Source organism: Tursiops truncatus, chromosome 11, assembly GCF_011762595.2.
Source record: "Tursiops truncatus isolate mTurTru1 chromosome 11, mTurTru1.mat.Y, whole genome shotgun sequence".
NCBI classification, from domain to species: domain Eukaryota; kingdom Metazoa; phylum Chordata; class Mammalia; order Artiodactyla; family Delphinidae; genus Tursiops; species Tursiops truncatus.
In genome coordinates this window covers 86027808-86044258 of record NC_047044.1, presented here as the reverse complement: position 1 = coordinate 86044258, position 16451 = coordinate 86027808, and the positions used below count along the sequence as shown (strand labels likewise).

Here is a 16451-nt window from a genome sequence, read left to right as displayed (position 1 = left end):
CTACATATGTTAGGTTTCTGGTAGACTCTAGACAGATTTTTTTTCATTTCAGACATCTTTATGTGTAATGAATGTTATTGCTGTATTTTTTTCTTGTTACTCTCGATGTTACCGAGGAATGGAAGAGTAATCACAGAGTATTTGTCCTAGAATATTTGGCTGTCTTTCACTGGGGTATTAAAATGGGAGGACTAAACTCTTTATCCAGTAGGTGGCACTCTTGGTCCTCGGACCCCGGCGTTCACAGATGAATGACTGTTCCTTTGCATTGGTTACAGACCATAACAGAATCCATGCCACCGATGTCTTACACGCTGTTTGGTATCTTACGACACAACCTATTCCTGGCCTCTCAACTGTGATTAATGATCACGGATCAGCAAGCGATTCAGGTAGTATGAAGTCCCTCTGTGCTCCCCTGTAAATTATGGGAACAGAAGAGTGTTTTTTTTAAAAAGGAAATCAAGACAAATGATATCAGTTTAATACTTTCTTAAAAGCTCTATTATCTTCATTGTCTCTTCTCAGATTCTGACAGTGGGTTTACACATGGACATATGGGATATGTATTCTCAAAAATGTGTAACGTGCCAGATGATAAATACGGATGTTTGTCTGGAAATATCCCTGCCTTGGAGTTGATGGCCCTGTATGTGGCTGCAGCCATGCATGATTTTGATCACCCGGGAAGGACTAATGCTTTCCTGGTTGCAACTAGTGCCCCTCAGGTAAATCTTTCAATTTTGATCAGAGGAAATAATTCAATTTTGAGATTTCTCTTTAGAAAATTAATTTGATAAATCTGACTTTCACTTTAGCTCATATTCACGTGGTGCCTGTTTATATTTAGCCCTGAGATAAAATTCTTAGAGACCATGCTCATTTTGAAAAGGTATCATGGTTTGTTCTAAGTCATCAATGGTGCATATGCAACTTTATCACCCATGGGGATCCCTTCTCAATTTTCTTAGGAAGAAAAACCGCTTGAATTCATGTTAATGAACTTCCCCAACAGAGAAAATCTGACCTATACAAAAGTTTCTTTCTGAAAAGATTAGAGAACCAAATCTTTCTTGGTTCTCTAATTTAAGAATTAAAGGTTTCTTTGGATATAAATTTAAGACTATTAAGAATGTAAGGCTCCTCTGGATATAAATCCCATTCCTTTGAGCTATATTCATTATAACAATTACTATTCTTATGGCATTTTTATTGGTTAGGAAGAATTAAAAATCAATTTATTTCATTCACCTAAGGGAAATTTTTTACCTGAACATAGTACTCCAAAAACAGTAACTTTAAAGAAGTTCATCTTGGCATGTAAATTAAAGTCCAATATTAATCACTAAGTATTTAGGCAACTTCATCTATATAATTAAATTTAATAAGCTTCTCCTTGATTTAACCAGCTGGACCCACGTTACTAAAGATCCCAAGATCTTGTTTTTCTTTCTGGAGGATCTAGAGGCCAATCTGGTCCAGTATTTTTTTTTTTTTTTTTTTTGGTCACGTTTGCTTTTTGTCTTTTTCCCCATTCTCCTCCATTTCCACACCCTCTCTTATAGACTAGTCTAGAATTTTCTTCCAATCTGTATACAATACAAATATCCTGATTTTTTCCCTCACTGCTTACTGTAATTTCTTTCACTGTGCCGTTCATACACCAGAGTATATTTTCCCTAAAGATAAGCAAATCCTTTTGCCAACACCATATACCATTCAATTTTCCTACACACGCATGCATTTTCAGTTGCCTCACTTGGTATCTCACGACACAACCTATTCCCAGCCTCTCCACTGTGATTAATGATTACGGATCAGCAAGCAATGATAAATTAATATTTATTAATATTCATAAAATATCAATTTTCATGTCCTTGGTCTTTTTTGTCCTTATACCTTTTTTCCCCTCCATCTAAATCTACCACACTAGTCTCCAAGCATTTTTTAGGCAACTTCCTTTTCCTTTGCAGCATCCCTCAGCATTACTAGAGAATTTCAAACAAGTAGATATTTACTGTATACTTTCAATTAGTAGACAGGGGGTGATATTTCCTATGGCTGATTGTGGGGTAAGAATCTTTTGAATTATGGGCTTCTCAGGGATTCCATTCCTCTGTATTAGTTATATGTATTTAACTAAAAGGAAGTCAGTCATTCTAGATGTGGGAAGTAACTGAGTTACTTCTTAGGAATATTAGTATATTTGCATATTTTAATGGTTAAATTCCTGTGCCCTGCAAAATAATAATAATAATCTGATAAAAGCTAACTCTAAGCCCTTCAATTGCAAGAATCTGAAATAAAGTTTCAAGGAAATGAAATAACGTTTCAAGGAAATGAACTTTATCTTACAAAAAAGGAAATTTAACCCAGAAAAGTAAACAATGTACAGCAGTAAGTGCTTCTTAATAACCGGCTGCCACGAGATTACATTCCTGTGTTCCCTGATAAAAGCGGATTCCAAAAGCTTTGCATATTCTCATTTATTTTTGTTTTTTAATTTAAAAAGTTGAACTCTTCACTCTCGTCTTTGCCTAGGCGGTGCTCTATAACGATCGTTCAGTTTTGGAGAACCATCATGCAGCTGCTGCGTGGAATCTTTTCATGTCCCGGCCGGAATATAACTTCTTAGTTAACCTTGACCATGTGGAATTTAAGCATTTCCGTTTCCTTGTCATTGAAGCAATTTTGGCCACTGACCTGAAGAAACACTTTGACTTCGTAGCCAAATTTAATGCCAAGGTAACTAGATTTGTACCAGTCTTCATTTTCTGGCCACATTGAAAGAAGTCATGGAATCAAAGTGTTGAACTCACTGCTGTCACCTCATATATGTCAAATGTGAAAATGAGAGGCAATGAAATGTTTAACCAGAAGCCGATATTTAGGCATTGGTCCTAACCTGGAAACCTGATACGTTGAGGTGCTGTCAGTATAGATTATACTTTGCACTACAGAGAAATAATAGAATTCTAACTATCGTTGTGTTTCTGTTTGATTTAATTTGCTCTCATTTCCGTGGAATGCTAACAGAAATTACCTGGCAGTAGTAAAGGTCAAAAACCTGAAGCAGAATTTCATACCTCAAACATAAATGCCCAAATATTAACTCAAAATTTCTTATTTGTAGCCACATTATTTTAATAGTAATTTAAAACCTATGTTAATATTAAATAGCATTTCTTTTCAATTAATTGAATAATTAATAATTATCCATCATTTGTTATTTTACTTTTTTTGGTGATCTATTTTACTATTAATTTATTTAAGCCAATAACATTATTTGAAACAGCTGAGATGTTTCTCATTACTTGGCATTCTAACCTGCACATGGTAGGAAGACAATCAATATTCTGTTGTTTATTCTCCTGTTCAACTTTTGCTTTCATTGCATCAGAACCCATTTTAACTTTGTCCCTCAAACAGGTGAATGATGAAGTTGGAATAGATTGGACCAATGAAAATGATCGTCTGCTGGTTTGTCAAATGTGTATAAAGTTGGCTGATATCAATGGGCCAGCTAAGTTTAAAGAGCTCCATCTTCAGTGGACAGAGGGTATTGTCAATGAATTTTATGAACAGGTAACTAACTTAACTATTTCTCTTAATCCATATTGAGGCAGCTCATAAATTCCCTAAAGCTTCCAAAAGCTGAAGCGCGATCAGTCTATTGCATATTCATGCTGCCATCAGAAAAGGCACTGGCCAATTTTAATCAGAGGATTAAAAAAATGACAAAAATTGGACTAAACTGTAAGCGTAAAAACTCTAAGATAAAGTTATTTGCAAGTATTAAGTAATACATCGCCTTTCCCTGGACACTGTTAAAGATTAGAAAGAACTTTTTTGAGCATTATAGATAGGACTTATATTTAAAATAAATGTTTGTGCTTTCTAGAAAATAAGGTATTGCCTTTCCTTGGAATAAATTCATAATCAATCCTGAAATACTGAATATAGAAAAAATGTAAAGGAAAGAGAAAATCCAGTTATAATAATTCCGCTACATAGGCATAATCATTGTTGATATTTTGGTATAATTCCTTCATTAATGTTGCTAGGTAACTTCTGGTTTACAATCTGATTTTTTTTTTCTAGAAATGAATCAGTTCAAAGTAAACACTTATACAGTAGTACTGTTAAACATAAATAAGAATATCAGAAACTATATAATCACAGAAGACATAATTCAACCCAAAGCCGGGTTGAGGTAGCAACTTTAATTGAGGAATAAGTTACTTTAAAATTCCTGGCAGCCAAGGCAAAACAAAAGGAAAACATGATAGATTATCTGTTTGTTGGATGTTTATATCCAGCATTGCCTTTTATATTCAGCATTGCATTTATATTCTAACTTATACTCTAATATAAGGAACAATGACTAGTGTCATGAGAAAGGTCATCTACTTAGACATTAAACCATTTCTTGTATTTCCCCTTGGTCAAAAACCAAACCCTCAAGATTACCAAACTGGTAAATGGCAGCAAAGCAGTCCGATAGGAATCTTAGTAATGTGGGGAAAATCTCTTAGCAGTCCAGGAAAGAAAGAGTTCACACGTATGCCTGGGTTCTTGCATATTTGCAAATGTTAGATGCCAAGGGAATGGTGACTGTATTTGTATTTTACACTTTCCTTGTCGTTTGCCTTTCTAGTTAACTGTTCCTGCTACATTCCTATTTCTAGGGTGATGAAGAGGCCAGCCTCGGGTTACCAATAAGCCCTTTCATGGACCGTTCTGCTCCTCAGTTGGCCAACCTTCAGGAATCCTTCATCTCGCACATTGTGGGTCCTCTCTGCAACTCCTATGATTCAGCAGGACTGATGCCAGGGAAATGGGTGGAAGACAGTGATGAGTCAGGAGACACCGATGACCCAGAAGAAGAGGAGGAGGAAGCACCAAACGAAGAGGAAACCTGTAAAAATAGTGAATCTCCAAGTAAGTTATAGAATCTCTCTCGAATGTGCTTCTCCTAGGATTGTTTTCTTACTTAGGTTCATAATTAGTTTGATGCTCCTCGTGAATTTCATAGCTGAGTCCAAATATCACCTGCTGCGGTGATTATGAATACTCCCCCTTCCCCAATATCATGATAATGGAAATTACAGACTGTGGAATCTATTGTAATACTGTATTCATAAAAAGGTATGTTCTCTGTTATGAAGTAAGACAATTAAGTAATCAAAGCCTATTTTTCAGAGTATCTGAATGCTTTAGGAATCTCAGGTACTATCTAGACCAGCCATAGACTCTTCCTGGCTTGCTTCGAGGGAGGTGCTAAAGTGGTAAGAGGTAGTAGTCACTCATTCATTCATCAAATATTTAGTAAGCACCTATTCTGTGCCAGGCATTCTTCTAGACTGTAAAGACAGAGCCATGAACAAATCAGACAAAAAAAAAAAAGAAAAATCGATCAATCCTTGCCCTTTTAGACTTATATTCCAGTGGGGTCAGCAGACACTAAGAAAGACAAATCAGTAAATCTGTAATATGTTAGGTACTGATAAATGCTAGAGTTTAAAAATAAAAATGAAAAATAAGAAGGATATGAAATATTGTGCAGAAAGATTAAAATCTTAGGATAGCCACGGACGGTCTAAATAAGAGAGTTTTTTTTTTAAACCTGAAAGAAGCAAGGGAAGGAGTGATCCATGGAAAGAGATGTGGACAAAGCATTTCAAGGAGAGAGGAAAGCAAACCGTGTAAAGGTCCTGACGTGGACACTGGCTGGGTGTTCAAGGAGCGTCCGGAGAGCTGGGAGGCTGAAGCAGAGGAAGGGGGCTAGGGAGTGGGGACTGAGATGATGGAGGGTTAGAAGGTAGGGCTCTGCAGGTCACAGTATGGAGTCTGGCTTTTACTCTGAGTAAGATGGGAAGCCATCAGAGGTTTTGAGCAGAAGACTTAGTTGATTCAAATTATGTTTTAACTGGATTGCTTCAACTGCTGCATTGAGAATATTCTCAAGTTTGGGGTAAGAGCAAGGGTGTAAGCAGGGCAGTGTGTTAAGAGGCTGTTGAAATTATCCAAGTGAGAGATGACTGTGGCTTTGGACCAGGGTAGTGGCAATAGTGACAGTGAGAAGTGGTCACATCTCGTCATTGATTTGGAGTGCATCATGTAGCCGTTCTAATCTGTTCAACTTAATTGTCTATAAAATCAAGATTATTTTTCTTCACATCTTGAAATATTCTCCACTGTTTCTCCTGCCATAGGGAGGAAGCCCTAATAGCATAATTAGGAAAACCAATAACCCTTACAGTGATATTGCACAAATACTGTTCCTATGTTCATGGGAGTATAGTACGTGGTTCCTATCTACCTTCATAAAGGAAGTTCAGTCTTAATATTGATATTTTTCAAGGCCCTTACCAAAAATATTACCAATGAAAGACATTAGGATCATTTTTTCCCTTTTTTTTTTTTTTAGCACAGTCAGGGAAATGCACGACTTCGTTCATTTGGCCATCTAGGTAAAGAGATATTCTAACGTGTGTATTAACCTATTTTGCCCTCATATAAGTGCCTTGTCGTAAGCTCACGTAAGCAGAGATAAAGAACTCATTTTTAACCATAGACTGGTGAGACGGGGCAAGTTTGGCTTTAGGTCAGACTTTTGCTTAAAGTCTAACCCGTATATTAACTTTTATACAGAATGGGAGGAAAATCAAAAGTTGTTTTCCTTCAATATTCTATTATCAAAGTAATTTTATTTTATTCCTCTGATGCTTATCAAAAGATGTCTATTAAAAAGTTTGTGCTGATCTTGGGACTCAGGGGCAGGAGCCAAGATAGGATTCATGGATCATTCATTTTCTCATTTAATAAACATGCATGAATTTTACGTTTTTACTTTTTTTTCATTCAAAGAGCCAGGTAATTTGCTGTCTGACTAAGGACTGGACAGTTTTTCCACTGAATGTTATTGGAAAGTGTGGTCAGCTTAGCCTCTGGGAAAGCTTTGTTCCCGTGGGCCCTACTTGCTTGCTATTTGAACTCAAATACATTGAAGCAACACATACATAATCTAGGCATCAGGAATTGAAGAACCCAGGTCAGGAGGTTTAACAGGCTCAACTCGTCAGCATTGGCTTTAGCAGCAAATACAACAACCAACCAAATATTCGATTTGTCTCTGTTCTGTAGGGTCGGGTGGCCATACTGACTCTCAGATTCTGGTGTGTTACTCTACTGACCTTCCCATTTTTAATCAAGCTCACTAAAGCAGGAATGAGAATTCTGTGGATTCTGTTTGCTAATGGCTTCTAAAAGTCAACTGGTCACCTTTACGTTCAAATTTAAAACATCATCAACAATGATTTGATAACCATAGCTTTTGGAAAATTATATTTGAACTATGCCTTTATAGCAAAGAAAATGATAAATATTGGGCAGTGTTAGTATCTAGTAAAAGTTGGCCACGTGGAATAACAGAATTCTAGAAATGGAAGGGGAATCAGTGATCATGCAGTTCAGCTGCCTCATTTTACAAAAGTCGAAACTGAGGCTCAGAAGTTTGACAACCCAAGGTGTAGGCGGATTCCGCAGAACCAGAAAGAAAACCCAGGTCTCCTTGTTTTAACTCCAGTGTTATTGACTCTTAGTAATTTTAATTTCAGGATTCATATTGACTGAGATGGTTAACTTGATTTAACCTGAAACTTAGATTTCAGAAAAAAATGTAAATTAAATATGCACTGATAATTTCAGCAATTTGCAAAACTTGGAGGTCTCTCAGGAAACACAGAATAAGATATTTCAATATGGTATCCTGGGTAAAGAAGGCATTTTTCCCCACCTCATAATTAAATTTGAAAGATTCCTACAGCAAACTAAGAGGTTTCTAATGAAGTACTAAGCTGCATTTAGAGTTTGAGCAATGAAAGGATCTTTGTTCTCATTTCAAAAGGTTCCAGTGCTGAACAATTTGGCTCTCAATACAGGCATGTTTTAGACCACCTGCAGACTCTAATCTACGCAAATTTATTTGGTACAAACTTTTTTCTACGTCACCTTATTCAGTTTAATTCCAGAGAGGTTTAGCAGCATTAATAAGAGAACAGCTGCTCTCATGGGGGCTGCCCCAAAAGGAAAAAGAGAAAAGTTGAGCTTTTGTTAGCTTCTTCCCTGTGAACGCACTACCGTGAACCTGTATAACTTTTGGATGGAATAATCACCTTGAGCAGTAGAGCATGTGCTGTGACTGATTCAAGTCCATCCTTCACCCAATGATCATCTGTAACTCGCCTGACTCAAAGGATTAGGTTAAAAAGTATATTAACATGTAAAGATTGAACTTCACTACAATAAAAACAATGTGGAAATAGACAAGTAGATAGCTTTGAGAGAAAAGTAATTTTAAAGGTTTGCTCTTAAAAATCGAATGGATTAATATATTTTATTGATTTCTATAGAAAGAATTCAGATTTTTTTTCAATTTTATTTTATGTATATATTGCCCTTGTTAAGAATCTTATAATTGAAGAAACTGGTGTTATGCTCCAGGGCCCCGTGCCCTCTGCCTGTACACATGCCCCTCCCATACCTAGAATGCTGCCAGCCCGTTCTCCACCCAGTGTATTTAATTCTCATAATTTACCTCTCAGCTCAAATGTCATGTCCTTTGGAAAAAGTCTTATCTACTCCCTCACAGGTTGAGTACCTGATGTTGCCACACTTTGATGTGTCAGAGAGAAATTGCACTGCATACTTGTTAAAAATGGTAAGGAAGACTTTCTTCAAGACTATTAAAATAGGAGAGAGACATTGGACTCAACTCCATTGAAAACAAAGGCAGGAGAGTTTTTACACGCTGGAATGAGCTAAGGAAAAAGTATTGAGGATCTTAAAGGGGAGTTGGTCAATGTGATTAGGCCATTTTTGTTTGCTAATTGGTGCTTATTGAAGTTAGGCTCCTTCCTACCCACAGAGATCGGTGATAGGGACCCTATCTTTTTGTTTTTGTCTTTTACCCATTTTATTTTATTTTTTTACATCTTTATTGGAGTATAATTGCTTTACAATGGTGTGTTAGTTTCTGCTTTATAACAAAGTGAATCAGTTATACATATACATATGTTCCCCTATCTCTTCCCCCTCTTGCGTCTCCCTCCCTCCCACCCTCCCTATCCCACCCCCCTAGGTGGTCTCAAAGCACCGAGCTCATCTCCCTGTGCTATGCGGCTGCTTCCCACTAGCTATCTACCTTACGTTTGGTAGTGTATATATGTCCATGCCTCTCTCTCGCTTTGTTACAGCTTACCCTTCCCCCTCCCCATATCCACAAGTCCATTCTCTAGTAGGTCTGTGTCTTTATTCCTGTCTTACCCCTAGGTTCTTCATGACATTTTTTTTCTTAAATTCCATATATATGTGTTAGCATACGGTATTTGTCTTTCTCTTTCTGACTTACTTCACTCTGTATGACAGACTCTAGGTCTATCCACCTCATTACAAATAGCTCAATTTCGTTTCTTTTTATGGCTGAGTAATATTCCATTGTATATATGTGCCACATCTTCTTTATCCATTCATCTGATGATGGACACTTAGGTTGTTTCCATCTCTGGGCTATTGTAAATAGAGCTGCAATGAACATTTTGGTACGTGACTCTTTTTGAATTATGGTTTTCTCAGGGTATATGCCCAGTAGTGGGATTGCTGGGTCATATGGTAGTTCTATTTGTAGTTTCTTAAGGAACCTCCATACTGTTCTCCATAGTGGCTGTACCAATTCACATTCCCACCAGCAGTGCAAGAGTGTTCCCTTTTCTCCACACCCTCTCCAGCATTTATTGTTTCTAGATTTTTTGATGATGGCCATTCTGACTGGTGTGAGATGACATCTCATTGTAGTTTTGATTTGCATTTCTCTAATGATTAATGAAGTTGAGCATTCTTTCATGTGTTTGTTGTCAATCTGTATATCTTCTTTGGAGAAATGTCTATTTAGGTCTTCTGCCTATTTTTGGATTGGGTTGTTTGTTTTTTGGTTATTGAGCTGCATGAGCTGCTTATAAATTTTGGAGATTAATCCTTTGTCAGTTGCTTCATTTGCAAATATTTTCTCCCATTCTGAGGGTTGTCTTTTGGTCCTATCTTTCTTAATAATTGCATTTCAAAGGGCTGGCTCCCAGGTCCTTGAGAAAGATGTTTCCTGGGTTGTCAAACTGGCTAGAGGCTGGGAGATTTATCTACATTACCAAGGGGCAGAGAAAGAATTTGCAATTACAAGTTTTAGATCAGGGTCCTAGTGTCTGGAAGAAACCTATCTGAATTTTAGTGAAGATGAGGGGAACATTAAGGCCATCTTGGTCACTTATCTAGGTCCATCATAAAACATAGCATGTTTATTTCAGTTCTGACCTTCTGGGCCCTCTCTCCTATAGATGGTAAGCTCCTTTAAGGCAAACTCTGAGACTCATTGGTCTTTGTTTCCATAGCATCCAGAAAAATGCTTATCAGTTAGTAGGTGACCAATATAAGCTGATTGATGGGTCCATCTCATGAATAAGATAATGAATATAGTAAATATTTTTTTTTAAATTCTTGCTTATGAGTCTGCCTGTATCCGTTTCCCCCCCAACCCTGGCATTCATCCAACTTAATAATTTCCTTATGTGTCTGTATGGTTCAAAAGTAATTCAAAATAATTTGGTGTCCTTTTTCTGAACTATGTTTTAAAAATTGATCTTATCATCTTTTAAGGTACAAGACATTTTTTTTAACAAGACATTTTTTTTAATAATAAAACTGTTGAAGGAATCATTAGCACTTCCACAAAAATTTTGGTGGAAATTTTGGTGGAAAAAGCAATCGGCTTTTTTTTTTCCTTTTTTTTTGTTATTGTTACCATTTTTTTTTCTTTTGTTTTTCCTTCCAGATTTTACATGGTAAATCATTACTACGTCATTAAATAAATTCAAATTTCCTTGCAGATCATCCTGGTAACTTGTACTGTTAACTCTTTAATGCAGTCTCAGATCAGAATTTCCTGTGGACCACATTTTCATACTTTTATTATTTTTATCATCAATCACTTGTCAACACTTCACCATGTACTTGGAATTGTGGAACAGAAACTAGAGAGGACATAATTCATTTAGTAAACTCTTACTGAATACTAACTAAAGTCTGGAGCTTTGCAGATATATACGCAAAAGGGGAAAAACTTCTGTCCATAGAGAAGTTTATAATCCAATGTGAGAATCTGTCTAACTTCCAAATTCTTGGCCTATGTCTAAAATGGTCACTTGAATGAAGGTACATTACATTCTGTGCTTAGAAGAGAATAACTGCCTACTTAACTCCTCCACTTGGAGGTCTCCCAGACACTTCATGTTCAACATACGCCTCAAGTCTGCTCATCTAATGTGCCCTTTCTCAGAACATCTTGCCACTCAGCTGTTCACGTCAGAAAGCTCAGGGTTGTCTTTGATTCCTCCCTTCTTTTTTCCTTACATTTAACCGGTTGCCAAGTGCTGTTGATTATACCTCACAAATGTATCTCACATTTATCTACTCATCTTCGTTTCCATTGTCCCCATCCTAGTCCAAGCCACCATCATCATGCAGCATCCTCCCAGCTAAGTCATTTCCCTCTCTTTCTGCCACCTTTCAAAGACTTTGTACAACTCAGTGTAATTGTCCTTACTTGTTTACTCTCTATTTTCCCACTAGAGTCAAAGCTCCCTGCTAGAGGAGTTTGAAATTAATTTTTTAGTCCACAGGAAACAGAACAGTACTATCAAAACTGTCTTTTTTAAAAAATCAATATTGTAGACTTTGGTGAGTTGAATTGGTTGACAAAGCAGAGGAACACGTAACAAGGAATTATTCCAATAATCTACGTGGCAAATCTTGAGAGTCTGAATGCAGTGAGAGTAATAACTCCACGAAACATACAAAACCTTGTACTGGACGTTACATTACCAGATATTAAATACTGTTCACAGTACGTCTCAATGATATGTTAATGGTTCATGCCATCTTCCTCTTATTTCCCCACTCTCAAAAATGATTATTACAATATACACATCAAGTGATAGATATATGTATCCATTTGGTACTTGACCCCTATGAATAGGGAAAAAAACTGTCCCGTACTCAACACACAAATAAGTAGTCTAATTTGGTGTTTTCTCAGGAAAGAAAACTTTCAAAAGGAGAAAAGTCTACTGCCAAATAACTCAGCACCTTCTGCAGAACCACAAGATGTGGAAGAAAGTCATTGAGGAGGAACAGAGGTTGGCGGGCATAGAGGATCCGTCCCTGGACCAGTCCCCCCAGCAGCATCCCTCAGACCAGATCCAGGCCATCAAGGAAGAAGATGAAGAAAAGGGGAAGCCGAGAGGAGACGAAACCCCAACCCCAAAGCCAAACCAGTGACAATGGATAAATGAACTACGTTTCGAAACAGAGTGACTTGTCACAGACTCTTTTCAAGCCAGCACAACACTTAGACACAACACTGTAGAAATATGAGAAGATGGGCAAACGGCTATGGCATTTTGGGATTCTTTGCATTTTATGTGTTTATTTTTACAGTGAGGTACATGGTTTAAAAAACTCTCACTCAGAGAAGCTTTCACATTATAACAACACCAGCTTCTAAGGATTTTTTTTAAAGGAAGAAGTATATATGTGTGTGTGTATATAAGCTCTCACATAGATCCATGTAAAACATATTCACAGACACACACGCAGACACACAGACACACCGAAAAGCCGGGATTCCTGGCTCCACGATTTAGTAACATTCATGTTAAGATATATAGTGGTCACTGTGATATAATAAATCATAAAGGAAAAACTAAAGGAAAAGAAATTCCAAAGGAGATGGTGAAGCTTTAGCCGGGAAGCAGTGTAGCAAATGTAGGTTACGACTAAGAAGCTTTTGCTCTTAGTACTGAGGGATGAAAGTTCCAGAGCATTGTTTGTTTGAATTCTTATACATCCTGCCAACATTGTGTGTGTGTGTGAGAGAGAGATGGAAAGGATGCTCATGTGTATGTACATTTGTGTGTATGTAAAGAGAGATTTTTGTGGTTTTAGTCGTTCACAGCATTGCTGCAGCAGACGACTCAGCACATGTGAACAAACAGGATGAAGTTCGCTCTGGAGAGTCCTTAAGAGGCAGCCATCCCAAACGCCTGCCTCTACTTGGCTTCAGTAAAAAAGTCCCTCTGCAGAAGGAGGGGATTGGCAGGCTGGGGGAGGGGGCCACGGGCCTGTGCATCCCTTCGAGGCTCTCTGTCACCAGCCTTAAACCAGGAAGACTGAGACATTTTCCAGTCTAGTCGCTGAATGAATGTATAGGAGCTGTTTGTCTGTCTGTCTGTCTGTCACTCACCTAAAATCAAATCACCACGGAAGGGGATGGAATTCTTTAAACAGAAACACCTCAGAAGGAGCTGAAGTCAGGTCTTTTCATCAGGTTACAGTTCTAAAAGGTCGCCAGAGAAGGCCTGAGAAATGGCTCGTAATGGGGATCGCCTATGTCTTAATTTGCTCCAAAATGTGCAGTAGAAAAAGAAAAAAAAGAAAGGAAGGCAAGCAGAAACCCACTCTGGGATAGCTAGTGAGTGAGTGAGAGATGAAGGGGAAAATTTCAACCTAGGGTTTGGTGTTTATTGACATAGTGAAAGCCTGATTCTTGGCACCTGGTGAAGATTGGCTTTTGGGTGGCAAAGGTTGCACGGACAACCCTATTGTGCTGCTGCACTCACGATGTGATGGGGTGACTTCTAGCTGTAATCTGGCCCACTGTCATGTTTCTTTTGGCAGGGAAGACTTGAGGGATTTGGGGGGACTGGGCCTATCATTGACAGTCTTTTTTTTTTTTCATTTGTTTATCTACACTTGTTTATGCTGTGAGCCAAACCTCTATTTAAAAAGTTGATACTCACTTTCAATATTTTATTTCATATTATTATATTTGTCATGAATAGTTATCTTGATGTAAATATAAAGATTTGTTTTTGTTTCTGTAGATAGTCAACTCTTTTTTTTAAAGGGAAAAGGGAAACATTTTTATAAAGTTCTATTTTAATCACCATTTTTATACATTGTAGCTCTCTCCAAGCCCAGTAAGAGATGGATGGTTCATTTGCATGGAGGTCTGTGAACACCCACTCATCTACCTGTTCTAATTTAAATGATAACCGGATACAGTTATTTTATGCCAATTAAATGAGGATGCTGCAAAGAACGTTTTTTCACTAGCAACTCTGGCTAACTTTTGGGTAACTTCTGGATCCACATCTCCCAAGCGAAAGACTTTCTTAAACAATGAGAAATGTTTATAATTGGTGTCCCTTTCTTCCCAACACTTTTTGCTTGTAACATTTCCTTTGATACTATATCCTGGCCTGCTCATCATCTAAACACCCTTAGCTTCAAGTAAATCTTGCTTGTGATTTCTACTTTTTATTTCCTCTCAAATCATAGAAAAGAGTGTTTACATTAAAAATGCCTTCATTTCTCATAAATGGATATTCTTCCCTTCCAAAGCAATGATTATACAATAATCCATGGCATTTTTTAAATAAGGCAAAGATAATACAATCCAAAATAAACATAGTTTCAAGGCAAATTTCCCAAAAAGTAGGAAAATATGAAAAGGATCAAACAGATGCAGATTCTACCTAAATAATGAGAATAATTTGTTGGTTTTTTTTGAGTTAACATCAGGTCTTCATTATTTAGGACTTACGGAGTTGTTTTCCATTTTTTTAGTATTCCCTGTGTGTCTCTATGTTTGCAAAACTTACTGTGAGTCAAATACATTTCCCCAGTGAATTTATTTTCCTTCCATGGCAAATAACAGAAGGGGGGAAAAAAGCATTTATACTCACATACCTCTTGTATCTAATTACTTAACAAAACTAATCTTTCCCCCTTCTCCAAATGCCATATGTCTCTAAAATAAATGTAAGTCCAGGAAAAATCTAGGTATGGAGCAAGTTAAATGGCGACAGAGTAGTTATACATTCATAACCATATATTGGTGGCTTCCTCAACGCTCCATGACCCCAAGTAGGGGCCCGCCTGGCTGCCAGAGTAGAGGTCTAAGCACACTAGCTGGTTTTTGTTTTGTTCTGTTTTCAAGTACATGAAATAATCATGGCCAAAGCAGTAAGAACCTCTTCATTCCAGAACTGTGCTCACCAGTCTAGGCAGATTAATCATTTTTTTCCTTCAAAGAAAGATATATTGCCAGTGTATTAAAGCTAAAGTCAGTTCAAGAAAAGGAATGGCGATTCTTCAAGCGCTTGACTTTCATACACACCCAGTACATCCCACAGGATGCCGAGGGACATGAAAAGATGTTTTCTGCTAGTGGTGGTCTCCCCGTCCTTGGTGACAGCAGTATTACTGTGTTCACTTCCAACTCCAGAGCTTGCTTCCTGTAGTGCCAGTGTATTTGTTGCAATTCACTACATTTTTATATGAGCCTAATTATAGGTGCCATTAGATAAACTCAGGTCTTTCAAATGAAGGAATGTCTAGCCCATTTAGGGAAAAGAATTGTATGGACAGCCATGAAGCTAATGGTAGGAAAAGTTGGAATTTGGTGGCCTTGATGCTAGTGGTTGCTTTTTGTTAAGGAAAAGACCAGGTATACTAAGAATGTCATCGATGGCATTTCCAGCATGCCAATAGAACGTCTTTCTGGTTATCGATCTAAGCCAACCTTGAGAATATTGTTTCCTTGGTGAAAACACCACTTCAGCATATTTTAAAACTGTAAGTTATTTTTGTCATTTATATAAGACCTGGTTTTGCTCTTAGTCAAAGATGAAGACAGTAGCTCTGTACAGGGATTTATCTACATCGGTCTTCACCTGAGAAGTGAAGGAATTTCCTCATATTATGTTTAAGAAAATACCCACTTTCTAAACACAGAACACGAAATTATGTCTGTTCCGTTTTGATGGAATTCCAGAACAAATCCTAACCATTGCAATCTCAGTAAAACTAAAGACGACGGTATGTCAAGCGGACTTCATATTACATGTATAATACGTATTGCAATTTCCTCACACCCCTGCCTCTCTTGATTTGCAATGTCCTGATGTCCCCTGTCACTTTCCCAGAGAACTTTCTTTGAAGGTAAAAGCTGTGCAAAAGGCATGAGACTCAGGCCTATTTTTTGTTAAAATGATGGAAAAACATAAATTATTTTCTAAGTAATAAAGATATGAAAATTATCATTGTAAATAAAGTCTAAAGCTTGAAACGACTGCTTTACAAAAGTGAACTATTTGTGTGATGAACAACTCCTAACTAATGAGAAGTAAAGAATCAAATTATCATTTCTATTCTGCTTTAGGAGGTATTTTTGGTGCTTCCATATCAGTATGGGGATCTCCACTGTCCCTGTCATTCAGTTTTTCTAAAATAATACTGAAAGCCACAATAAGGGTCTTATTGTCCTTCTCTTCCATCCT

At 37.4% G+C, this 16451-nt stretch overlaps 1 protein-coding gene across 3 annotated transcripts in view; it reads left to right on the top strand.

The window, feature by feature from the left end:
- The window catches only part of PDE3A (phosphodiesterase 3A), a 315361-nt gene extending 299118 nt beyond the window's left edge, over positions 1-16243 (top strand). For all 3 annotated transcript variants that reach the window (XM_033867001.2, XM_073788979.1, XM_019936637.3), the window contains 6 exons: positions 279-392; positions 529-728; positions 2542-2745; positions 3430-3585; positions 4689-4941; positions 12146-16243. In XM_033867001.2, the coding sequence (XP_033722892.1) occupies positions 279-392; positions 529-728; positions 2542-2745; positions 3430-3585; positions 4689-4941; positions 12146-12387 (1169 nt within the window). In that variant the 3' untranslated portion in view covers positions 12388-16243. The remainder of the gene's footprint in view (positions 1-278; positions 393-528; positions 729-2541; positions 2746-3429; positions 3586-4688; positions 4942-12145) is intronic.
- Positions 16244-16451: the final 208 nt, after the last annotated feature.